General features: G+C 43.0%; 1 protein-coding gene across 5 annotated transcripts in view; it reads right to left on the bottom strand.

The window, feature by feature from the left end:
• Positions 1-13302, bottom strand: part of KCNIP2 (potassium voltage-gated channel interacting protein 2) — a gene marked incomplete at both ends in the record, with an annotated part of 121812 nt that overhangs the window by 25736 nt on the left and 82774 nt on the right. Inside the window, one exon of one of the 5 annotated variants that reach the window (XM_083364383.1) lies at positions 1896-1998. The exons of the other annotated variants lie outside the window; for them this stretch is intronic. Within the exon in view, the coding sequence (XP_083220509.1) occupies positions 1896-1998 (103 nt within the window). Of the gene's footprint in view, positions 1-1895; positions 1999-13302 lie in introns of those variants that run through there. 5 annotated transcript variants of the gene reach the window in all.

The raw sequence follows: 13302 nt of genomic DNA, 5'->3' as shown, positions 1-13302 counted from the left end.
GCTAGTTAAATCACCTGGAAGGTCACTGGAAGTTCTTTTCCAGCAGAGAGATCTCTGGAAAATCCCAATCTCAACATAACCAATAAGATTCAGAAAAACAATATGATCAAGATGTGCATAAAGATATAATACAATAGCACAAAACCCAATGCTAAGGGGAGAAAATACAGACAAAGTGATTTTATTGTCCCAGTGAAACAATCTGCTTACATGAAACTTATCTTACATAAAGAGGCTGTTTCTCTAAACTAATGGTGAGAATCAGGACACCTTCAGATACATTGAAATTGAATATCCAGTCAAATCTGAAGAGGTTGAGTGGAAATCCAGGATTCCCTTACTTAAGAAAGCCCTTCAGAAACTCCCAGAACCGGGAAACACACTTCCCTGAAGTAACATTTCAAAAGAAATTGATGCCAATAGTAGAAAAAGTAACATAGAATCTAAATTTGTACAGGTATTAATGGGCAAGCCAAATATAAACTGGCCTAGAGCCTTCTCATTTATCCATTTATTTGGGTAGTGAATTGCTTCTTTAATTTTATTTAAAGGATTTAAAATCATGTCCATAATAAGCAATTGTCTAACCCATTGGCAGGAATAGAAAATCAGATCATCATTAGAGAAAATGTATATGCTAACTGTTTATTTACCCCATATCTTATTCCTGTATTTAAGAAAATCAGTAGACCCACTTAATTATGTAGAGACCATACATTCCATAATGTCTCTAACCCTCCAGTAACTCTGCAGTGAGGATTCTCATTCTTTCCCTAGAAGTTCTGACTAAAACAAAATGCTTTCCTGACCTTTCTGAAAAAAGAAAGGACAAATATGAAAAAGGGAAGAGATTTTTATTTTTTATTTTATTTTAATTCCATTTATATCCCGCCCTTCTCCGAAGACTCAGGGCGGCTTACAAGCTTAGCAGCAGCCTTCATTCTATGTATATGCCTGCTTATTAGGGCTTTCACACACACCCCAAGCGGCATTATTACAAAGTCAGCTTAATTGCCCCCAACAATCTGGGTCCTCATTTTACCTACCTCGGAAGGATGGAAGGCTGAGTCAACCTTGAGCCTGGTGGGATGCGAACCTGCACTAATTGCAGGCAGCTGGTGTTACTTAAGGAGGCATTAGCCCACTGCTCCACCAAGGCTCAGCAAACTTTCAGCAATGTATACAGATTTCCCCCCTACTAATTAATACATAGTATAAATTATAGAACACCCCCTCTGGACAGTCAGTTCAACTATCTACAGCTCTTTCGAACAAAATGAAAATGTGTATATAAAAAAACACATTATTTTCATCATATACTTCACCTATTCATACACAGTCCATTTATTCTTAAACATGCATACCATATCAGAAATATTTTTCACATGTGAGTGAATACAAGCAAAAAAGGGACCAGTTTGGCATGATTCACACACCAGGCACAGAGTTAGAGAAGGTACTGACAACAAGTACAGCTATAAAAGTTTGCCACGATGGGTGCCTGTTTGACGGACCAGCTGCTTTGAAATTTTATGTACTCAAAGCTCATTTCAATCCTCAAATGAACACTGAATAGCAAGAAAACACTGTGGTTTCCATTTCTCTCATCCAAGACTGGCTTTGCTGCTTCTTTCCTGAATATGCCTCCAACACCATGTCTTTTGGCTGCTTCCACCCCATATGGGCTCTGCTCTGTGTCCCATTTCTATATCCCTTAGCATCCATTTAAAGTCCTCCAGCAGAATCTCTGTGAGTATCTTCACTATTTAATAAAATACTTAACTTCTCATTATCATGATTAGAATGATCACTTTCACTAACTAAAGCAGACTCTGACGCCAGTCCTGGAAGTATGGCATTACTCCCCTCTCCCTCCCACTTTCCCTGTACATTACCTTCCAAGGAGACAGGCTCAAAGAGCCCAAATTGCTCCAACACTTTAATGAAGAGGACCAGAACCACCAAAACAGCAATCATCTCCAGGCCTTCCAGGTTCATGGTGAGAGGGACTCATGGCATCCAGCCCCCAGCCCACCCTAATCTGCTCCCTCGCCCCAGGTTAGCTTGTGGATTCTTGCATCCTGTGTCTCTGCTTTCAGTCCTGCTGTGGAAGATCACTCTGCATCAGAATCCGTACTAGTGCACCTCTGGCCCTCCCCAAAGGACTTTGCCTAAGTAAGTCACAGAAGAGAAGAAGAAGTGGGACTTTCTCCTTAGTAGCTCAGAGGCTACGTTTGCTTGGCTTACAAAGAAGAAAAAGGGCGGGAGGGAGTGTGGAAGACCAAAGAAAGCTTATAAGTACGGGGGGGGGGGTGAAGAGAGATGTGCAGCAGGAGCCCTGCCCTCCCATCCCATTCCAGTGACACCAACTGAATCGATTTGCTTAATGCAGTTGCTAAGGAGATGGGAGAGTTAAGAGGATCTTGGCTTACACTCAGGGAGGTGGAGTATAATTGGGGAGGGAGTGTTATGCAGAGTACCTCCCTTGTGTGACACCTCAGTATATCAAATCCCAGCCCTCCACTGAGCAGAGACTTGGGCCCAGATTGACTGCTCTGGTCCAACTCCTGGGGCAAAGGAAAGAACTTAATGCTGTATATTCTCATATGTCCTGCAAACTTTCAGCACTGTCTCAGCACTCTGCTTGTCATCCATAATTTCTTCATATCCAGCCTACACAGACATCCCACACAGACACTGATATCTGATTACATGTGGCCTCTTCCCAATTCTTATTCCTATTGTTCTTCATAATTCTGTTAGACAAATTCTCCATCATTTCAAGTATTTTTGCTATCTCACCTGCTGGAGACTGGGGAAGGGACGACACTACTATTACTTCAAGCTAGTTAAAATATAAGATCCATCGAAGTCAAGGTATCAATGATAAACTAAACCATTGGATACACAGGAAGCCCAACAGATTGGTTTTTGAAGAACTGGCCTCTATGGAAATACTGCAGATTTCAGGGTTTCTACTTCAAAAATGTTTCATTCAGCACTTAAAGGGATAACTGATTGGGAAAGATGTGATGAATGGCAATAGGGAGGTATATTTCTGGATGCTGTAAATTGATACACAAAGCACATACCACAAATTTAAAAGCTGCCACTTCTTCAGTTTGGTAAAATGAAACTGCCAAAAAATTAAAATTTAATAGCATTTGCCAATTCTTTAAGCCCAAAATGCCAACATTTGTAAGATCCCCCTCTTGTTCACTTGCCAATTACTTCTATTTCAACTTTTTACCATATGGCCTGATACAAAAGAAAACAAAAATTGTTGTTGTTGAACTGCTACAGATGTACCGAAGTGTCAGCAGTCCCAAAATTTTCTAATTACCAACATAACTGACACCTCATTCAGTATGCTGAAGGATCTGCCTGCACCAAAGTCAAGAAAAATGCCAGGCCTGGTGCCAGGATTCAGAAAAGGGGGAGGCTCTACCCAGACTATGCACATCACGCAGATAAACATAGCCCGGGGGAAGCTGCCAGGCTGGCACTGGCGTCAGTTCTGCAGGCAGAAGAAACTTAAGACAGGAGCTCCAACTCTAGAAGGCAGGAAGAAGGCAAGGGTCCCCCATATCACAAAAATTGACTTCAATTGGTTATGATCTCTTGAATAGTTTTACTCTCCAGTTACTAACACATTTCAAAAAACACAAAAATAGGAAGAGGAGGAAGAATGGTGTAGAAGTGAAGATGCTGGCCTAGAAACCAGGAGATTGTGAGTTCTAATCTCACCGTAGGCATGAAAGCTGGCTTGGTGACTTTGGGCCAGTCACTCTCTCTCAGCCCAACTCACCTCACAGGGTTGTTGTTGTTGTTGTGAAGGAAATAGGAAGAGGAAAGAGTATTAGGTACGCTCATACCCTTGAGTTACCTATAAAGCAGACTTGTCAAACTCACAATGTCACGTGACGTCACGTAACATATCAGAGCTTTTTCTCCATTGCCAGCAATGGGGTGGGTGCGGTTTTGGGATGACGCATCTGGCCTGCAGGCCATCAGTTTGATACTCCTGCTGTAAAGTAATAAAGGCAACATTTTTAAAAAATCTAAAAAAATGCCTTTAAACATTGTAAAAATGAGTGAACAGGTAGGTAGGTAAGTAGGTAGGTTGATAGATCTTCACTTTGTTTTTTGCCACACCTTTTTAGATGTTCCAGTTCAAGAACTGGATGTTACATTGACAAGGTAGGCTAATGAGGTCAAACGAAAGCCATATGTGAAAAACATAGACTGAGATAAAGTAAATCTTAAATATATGCAGAATAATTATAATTATGGATGATGCAGCAGATAGCCTGTTAGAATAAGTAAAATAGAAATGCAAACCTGGAGCATCAGTAGTTATAAAACTTATGTTTGAGGAAAAAGGCCTTTTTGTCTGGAAGATGAATACTGAATTGGTGCTGAAACATATCAGAAAACCTGATTTTCTATCTGGTACACAGTAGCACCACAAACATATCTTTACTATAATCAAGCAGCTTGTTTTCTGTTCCTTTGCAACGTTTACTACATTGTTCCAATTTTTATCCTATGTAGTGACTTATAAGGTACACGATATAACTATTAAAACATCCACAGTAATTTTAATTATAAAACCAAATAAAAACAGAAACCTCTTACATAAAATAAAAATGCTGCCTACCTGCTACATGGTACATGAAAATTGTAATTCCCAAATACTTTTAAAGAGTTGCTCCATAGACAGCTTATTCAGGTAATCAAGAAAGGAAGTAAACATTGCATGAAACCTGATGGACTCTTAATAGTCTCAGTTAAGGCAAACCTATACAGGTGATTCTAAGTCTTTGTGTCTTCTACCCCACCCAGATGCTTTTTCTCTGGAATCCTTGGTGTTCTCTGAGCTTGGCTGTTTGCTTGCAAATGTTTGGTTACCAGACTAGGTAACATCTTCAGTCATAGATGTGAGCGGGTTTTGTCTCTGTTTATATAAAGCAGCAGAGAATGAGGTGGCTGGATGGAGTCACTGAAGCAGTAGGCGTAAGCTTAAATGGACTCCAGAAGATGGTAGAGGACAGGAAGGCCTGGAGGAACGTTGTCCATGGGGTCGCGATGGGTCGGACACGACTTCGCAGCTAACAACAACAACAACAATATAAAGCAGCCTGCTGTTAGTGTTGATGGGGTGCTGCTTTCTCCTTGGTAGTTCCTTGATTAGGCTGTTGTTTACTGCTTGAGCGACGTACAGTCCCCGCTATTGCTTTTCCTGTACCAGCTTTGGCTAAGACCCAGGGAGACGTAGAATATGGCATGAATAGCAAGAGTCAATGTTGCAGCACAGAAAGATCATTGTCAATTAAAAGAAAAGCCAAAGTTGTCAAAAGCCAGCATGTGGGAACTGAAACTGCAATAGCAGGGAGCCAAATCAATGTTACAAAAACACTCGAGGCTAAAAGTAAAAAGGCCAACAATAGATTGGTTGCATCAACTGTAATTCTAAAAACTGCAGAGAAGAGTAAATGAAGCTTTCATGACTTCATACATTTCTTAAGTTTATACGGCTTCTTTGGGAGCCGAGATCTAAGCATCAGACATTTGCTTGTCTTAGCTGGTTAGCTAAAGTATAATGCATGCACCTAGCCAGTGTGGTTTGCAAACAATATCATAGAGCTTAGAATGCTCTATGTTAGAACTTTGAAGCTTATTTAATAAACAGCTATCAAGGTTGGTTAACGTGATGAAAGAATCTAACCTAATCTTGTGTTGCTGGTAAAAGGTTGCTTATGGCTCATCTTTTTCACAGAGATGAACATCCAAGGGAATACATCTTATACTAGGATCCATCAAATGTTTGTCTTCTTTTATCTCCTCAGGAAAAGTCAATCTTATAGTCAATCTACAGTATAATATGCCAAGAAGATCCCTTCAGTTCTGCAGCAGTTTCCCTTCTGCACACTTGAAATGCAGATGATGAAATGAAGGACCAAGACACACCGAAGCCAATTTAGGGATCTAAGAGGAGAATATGTCTGGTGGGAATTGAAGTACAAACAGTCCTTGAATTATGACCCTTTGTTCAGCAACCATTCAAAGTTGCGGTGGTGCTAAATGAAGGGACTTACAACTGATTCCTAAACTGAGGGCCATTGCAGCGTCTACAGAGTCAAGTCATAAAAATTCAGGTGCTTGGCAGTCCACCTGCATTTACAACCACAGAGGCACTTCAAATCCCCCCTCCCAATCACCTATCTCCACCCACTGTTTTGGTCCCTGCATTCTTTGGCCCCTTCTAGCCTAGCTGAACTTTGCCATCTTCTTGCTCCTGCTGATGACCAAGCATGCCTTTGTGAGGCAGCTGCTGGCCATGTGAGGCTTTCTTCCCCATGAAGATGACCACACAGGACCAGCAGTTGCTTTAGCAAAGGCCCAGGGCAGGCACAACTCTCAGCAGCAGAAGCAATAAGACAGCAAAGTTCAGCTCTGGCAGCAGAGTCTGGGTGGTGAGGATGACTGACTGGGGCAGCTGAGGCTTCTGGAGGTGAGTGCGACTTTGTGCCGCGCTGCTGGGAATGGCTGGGGCTTCCTGAGGAGGCTGCAGCTTTGCTCCGTGCTGTTGAGGTGGTTGGAGCTTTCCACAACTGCTGCATCTTGTGCCATGCTGCTGGGGAAGGTTGGGCTTTGGCGCCACATTGCTGGGGTGGGGTTTCTTGGGGCAGCTGCAGCTCTGTATCGAGCTGCTGGGGTAGGTTGGGGCTTCCCAGAGTGACTGAAATTTGGCACCCCGCTGCTAGGACAGCTGGGTTTTCTTGGGGTGGCTACAGTTTTGCACTGTGCTGCAACTCAGGGGCTTTTTGTAGCTCCTGATTGGCAGCACCCCAAGAAGTTCCTGATCCTCAGCATGGCAAGCAGATCCAGAGCCACACAGGAAGAGATGACGGGGGGGGGAGAGAGAGAGAGAGAGAATAGGCAGTTTGGGGGAGTTCAAGAGTAAGCAGTCCCTTATCTTTCCGGGGCTCAGAGCTGAGAGAAATGGAAATGGCTTGGATTAGGGTGGGTCTTTGCCTAATTACTGGTGGAAGTGGGTTAACAGTGGCAACAGGGAGTGCCAGGATTGCTGTTACTAAGTGATGTGACTATGTGACATTGCACTTTAACACTGCATCATTTAGCAATGGAAATTCAGATCCCAATTGTGGCCATAAGTCAAGGACTACCTGTAGAGGAAGGGATTTCAGAAGAAGATCTAAAAAGTTGCATGTTGTATGTACCACAGACAAAAGGAATTCAGACATAATGGCTGCATTCAAACAACAAAGAAAGCCAGTTTGGTCTATGGTTAAGGCACCAGGCTACAAACCCTTAGGCCAGGGCTAGGCAACCTTGGCTCTTTTATGACTTGTGGACTTCAACTCCCAGAATTCCTGAGTCAGCTGACTCAAGAATTCTGGGAGTTGAAGTCCACCAGTCATAAAAGAGCCAAGGTTGCCTACCAAGGAATTTAAGCTGGGGGGAGTGATTTTGGGACAGTCACTGTCTTTCAGAACAACTCACCTCATAGGGTTGTTGCAGGGAAAATAGGAGGAAGAAGAAGTATTGGGTATGTTTACCACCTTGAGTTATTTATGCAAGTAATAAAGGTGGGATAAAAATAAATTTTAAAAATCCTTAACCCGGTCACGAAATTACCGGTAATCCATTTTTAGATTCACAAAACACACTGAACATACCGTATTTTCCGGCGTATAAGACGACTGGGCGTATAACTTTTGAGATGATTTTCAAGATTTTTCGTCTTATCAGCCGGAAAATCAGCGAGCCCGGGAAGGCACGCCCTCCCCTCTCACTGTGGAGGAAGCAGGGCAGGCTGGTGTCTGGCGGGAGCCGGCAGGGCAGTCCTGTGCACGCACGCGCTCCCCGGCTCCTAAGGAGTCCTTGGGGAGCCATGGCAGGCGCCTCACGCTCTTCCCTTTTGAGGCAGCATCGGCGGAGCCATCCGGCGTCGGGCAGGAGCCGGCAGGGCAGTCCTGCGCACACACGCACTCCCCGGCTGTTAAGGAGCACTCCTTAGCAGCCGGGGAGTGCGCGCGTGTGCAGGACTGCCCTGCCGGCTCCCGCCTGATGCCAGCCTGCCCTGTTTCCTCCACAGTGAGAGGGGAGGGCGTGCCTTCCCGGGCTCGCTGACTTGCAGCCAAGCCGGAGCCGAAAGGGGCTTTTCCTTCCACCCACCCTTTGGAATAGACGCAAGAGCTCCCGGGGTCTGGCGTTTGCAAGGGGGAGGGGAAGGGGCTGAGAGGCTCTTGGGGGTGGGAAGGGAGAGTCACGTTGGAGGGGGGACTGGACTAAGGAGGCTTGAAGTTGCTTTGCAAGAACGGGGGCGCTCGATTGATTTATGTACTATTTTCCGGCGTATAAGACGACTGGGCGTATAAGACGACCCCCCAACTTTTGAGATGATTTTCATGGGTTAAAAAGTCATCTTATACGCCAGAAAATACGGTAACTAACCAGATATGCCAAGTTCACAGAACGACTAAACTGTTAACTATAAAATAAAACAAAAAACCAGCAATATCATTAATCAAATTTAGAATGTTGTACAAATGTAGCTGCTAAGTCACTAAGTGATGTGACTATGTGACATTGCACTATAACACTGCATCATTTAGCAATGGAAATTCAGATCCCAATTGTGGCCATAAGTCATTTGACTTGGTCAGGAAATACCTGAGCAACTTGTGATGTTTTCTTGCCATACTGTCTATCCTGACAGGTTATCCCATGGAAACTGATTGCTGTTTGTAAGAGTCAAGATCTAAACATTAACAAGCTACCCCGTAATGTTTCATTCTTCAGCAACTCTCTTTATACGGTCAATATCCTGTCTGCTTTCTTTACCAGGGAAACAGGTAGATAGAGATAGATCTATAGCAGAGTGGCCTCTTGTGGCCATCTGGCATAGCCGGATGCAAGATAAGCAAGAAGAATTAGTCCTTTGGAAAAAAAGATAACTGCCTAAAATAGAAAAGAAAGGTAACTGCTGTATGTCATCCATCCACACATCATTTATTCCTCAACATTTTTTTATTTGGGCTACAGATTTATACTATTTATCTATCCTGGGAGAAGGAAGAAAAGTAGAAAGTCTGCTCTCTTCTCAATAGGTAGGCATAGGAATGAATGTAAATCCAGACTGCAATTCAAAACTCAATTACTCAAAAGTAAGCAGAGGTGAACTCTAAGTAGACCTATGGATGATTGGACTAGTGCTAGATTTGTATCTAGGTACAAATTGCAGTTGGATTATGAGGATAAAGAAGCAAGCAACTGGTGATCTTCTGTTTTTAAAAAATATAAAATGCAGCCATTTATCTAGTACCAGAAGGCTTACAGGTGTAATTCCAGGTGCTGGCTGTCACCTCATGGCATAGGGATTGGTTATCTAAGGGACCGTGTGTTTCCATAGTTTCTGCCTGAACTGTGTGATCAGGCAGAGTTGGCATGTTCCAGGTTCCATCTGTGAAACACTGTCATCTGATAGGATCTAGGAAGCATGTTTTCTGTTGCAGCACCTGCCCTCTGGAAAAACATTTTCTCTGAGTTCCATCTGGCTACCACCCTGTTCATATTTAAAAGCGTTCTGACAAATTAGCTCTGCCTCAGGACTTTGATTGCAATGAATGATGGGTTCTGCATACTGGACTGTTTTTAGAATGGATGATTGCTTCTTCCCAAGAACTGTGGCTTTTTTAATTTGTAAGTTTTAGTAATGATTTCATTATTCCCACCATTCAGAACTGTTCTAAAGTTGGCCAGCCTTATAAAATACATACACACATATGTACAAACACACACACACACACACACACACACACACACACAACTTCTGATATTATGAAATTACCTTGAAGATCTTCTAGTGCAGCTTCCTGCTTTGGGCAGGTATCTTTTATACCAGGGGTCCCCAACCCCCGGTCTGTGGACCAGTACTGGGCCGTGGCATGCCAGCAACCGGTCCGCACAAACAAGAAAAGCCCCATCCACGAGATGCAGACAGCACACAAAACCACACACCCTCTTGTCCATGGAAAAACCTCTCTCCATGGAACTGGTCCCTGGTGCCCAAAAGGTTGGGGATCTCTGTTTTATACTATCCTAAACAAATAGCTGTCCAAACTTTGCTTGAAAACCTGCACTGATTGAGGACTCAAGACTCCAGGAGGTAGGTTGTCCACTGTTTAATAGATCTTACAGCCAGAACATTCTTCCTTATTTCAAGTGAGGATCTCTGTCTGTAAAGTTTCACCCCACTGATTCTTGTCCTCAGGAATTATGGAGAATGGTCTATACCAGGGGTAGGCAACCTCGGCTCTTTTATGACTCATGGACTTCAACTCCCAGAATTCCTGAGCCTCCCATTCTGGGAGTTGAAGTCCATGAGTCATAAAAGAGCCGAGGTTGCCTACCCCTGGTCTATACCTTCTTCCTTGAGGACAAATATATCTAGTTTCTTAAACAGTTCTTTATAGGACCCTCCAAACACCTCACCATCTTTCATCATGTTTCTCCCATAACACCTCACATCCTCAGCCATACAAGAACAAAACATGGAGGATTGTGAGACTTCAGAATTAATGAACCTCTCTTAGGAGCAAATTCAGCACTGAAACTTTTTAAAAACTTTAATTGCAAGCTTTTGCTTCAATAATAGCTAGTAAGAATAATTAATAGTTAATCTGATCTGTTGTTGTTAGCTGCGAAGTCGTGTCTGACCCATCGCGACCCTATGGACAACGTTCCTCCAGGCCTTCCTGTCCTCTACCATCTGCTGGAGTCCATTTAAGCTCACGCCTACTGCTTCAGTGACTCCATCCAGCCACCTCATTCTCTCTCGTCCCCTTCTTCTATTGCCCTCAACCTTTCCCAGCATTAGGCTCTTCTCCAGTGAGTCCTTCCTTCTCATTAGGTGGCCAAAGTATTTGAGTTTTAGCTTCAGGATCTAGCCTTCTAAAGAGCAGTCAGGGTTGATCTCCTCTAGGACTGACCGGTTTGATCACCTGGCAGTCCAAGGGACTCGCAGGAGTCTTCTCCAGCACCAGAGTTCAAAGGCCTCAATTCTTTGGCGCTCAGCCTTTCTTATGGTCCAGCTTTCACTGCCATACATTGCAACTGGGAAGACCATAGCCTTGACTATACGCACTTTTGTTGACAGGGTGATGTCTCTGCTTTTTAGTGTGGTGTCTAGATTTGCCATTGCTTTCCTCCCCAGGAGCATGCGTTTTTTAATTTCTTGGCTACAGTCCCCATCTGCAGTGATCTTGGAGCCCAGGAAAATAAAATCTGTCACTACCTCCATTTCTTTCCCATCTATTTGCCAGGAATTGAGAGGGCCGGATGCCATGATCTTGGTTTTCTTAATGTTAAGTTTCAACCCAAGTTTTGCACTCTCCTTCTTCACACGTAACACGAGGCTCTTTAGTTCTTCTTCACTTTCTGCCATTAGAGTGGTATCATCTGCATATCTTAGGTTGTTGATATTTCTTCTGGCAATTTTAATTCCAACTTTTGATTCATCTAGCCCTGCCTTTCTCATGATGTGCTCTGCATATAAGTTAAATAGGCAGGGCGACAGTATACAGCCTTACCGGACTCCTTTCCCAATTTTGAACCAATCAGTGGTTCCGTGTCCAGTTCTCACTGTTTCTTCTTGGCCCGCATATAGGTTTCTCAAGAGACAAATAAGATGGTCTGGTACTCCCATCTCTTTAAGGACTTGCCACAGTTTGTTATGATCCACACAATCAAAGGCTTTAGCATAATCAATGAAGCAAAAGTAGATGTTTTTCTGGAACTCTCTAGCTTTCTCCATGATCCAGCGTATGTTGGCAATTTGATCTCTAGTTCCTCTGCCTCTTCGAAATCCTGCCTGCACTTCTGGTAGTTCTCGATCCACATACTGCTGAAGTCTAGCTTGTAGGATTTTAAGCATAACTTTACTAGCGTGAAATTAGTGCAATGGTGCGATAGTTTGAACATTCTTTGGCACTGCCTTTCTTTGGAATTGGAATGTAAACTGACCTTTTCCAATCCTGTGGCCACTGTTGAGTTTTCCAAATTTGCTGGCAAATTGAGTCTAGCACTTTTACTGCATCATCTTTTAAGATTTTGAATAGCTCAGCTGTAATACTGTCACCTCCACTAGCTTTGTTGTTGCTCAGTTTTTCTAAAGCCAACTTCACTTCACATTCTAGGATGTCTGGCTCGAGGTCAGTGACCACCTCATTGTGATTATCAGGGACGTTAAGCTCATTCTTGTATAGTTCTTCTGTGTAATTTTGCCATCTCTTCTTAATCTCTTCTGCCTCTGTTAGGTCCCTGCCATTTTGGTCCTTTATCATGCACATTTTTGCATGAAATGTTCCCTTCATCTCTCCAATTTTCTTGAAGAGATCTCTGGTCCTCCCTATTATATTGTTTTCTTCTATTTCTTTGCACTGTTCATTTAAGAAGGCATTCTTATCTCTTCTAGCTATTCTTTGGAATTCTGCATTCAATTGGGCATATCTTTCTTTTTCTCCCTTGCCTTTTGCTTCCCTCCTTTCCTCAGCTATTTGCAAAGCTTCCTCAGACAGCCATTTTGCTTTCTTGCATTTCTTTTTCTTTGGGATGGTTTTAGTTGCTACCTCTTGTACAATGTTGCGAACCTCTGTCCATAGTTCTTCAGCCACTCTATCTATCAGATATAATTCCTTAAATCTATTTGTCACCTCTACTGTATGTTCAACAGGGATATGATTTAATTCATACCTGAGTGGCCTAGTGCTTTTCCCTACTTTCTTCAGTTTAAGCCTAAACTTTGCAATGACAAGCTCATGGTCTGAACCACAGTCAGCTCCTGGTCTTGTTTTTACTGACTGTATAGAGCTTCTCCATCTTTGGCTGCAGAACATATAGTCAATCTGATTTCTGTGTTGACCGTCTGGTGATGTCCATGTGTAGAGCTGTCTCTTGGGTTGTTGAAAAAGAGTGTTTGCTATGACCATCGTATTCTCTTGACAAAATTCTATCAGCCTGTGCCCTGCTTCATTTTGTACTCCAAGGCCAAACTTGCCTGTTATTCCAGTTATCTTTTGGCTTCCTACTTTAGCATTCCAATGATGATAAGGACATCATTTTTTGGTGTTAGTTCTATAAGGTGCTTTAGGGCTTCATAGAACCGGTCAATTTCATCCTCTTCAGCACTGGTGGTTGGGGCATAGACTTGGACTACTGTGATATTGAATGGTTTGCCTTGGATTCAAACTGAGATCATTCTGTCATTTTGAGGAT

Source organism: Vipera ursinii (assembly GCF_947247035.1).
Source record: "Vipera ursinii genome assembly, chromosome: 5".
NCBI lineage: Eukaryota > Metazoa > Chordata > Lepidosauria > Squamata > Viperidae > Vipera > Vipera ursinii.
This window is presented reverse-complemented; position numbering and strand designations above follow the sequence as displayed.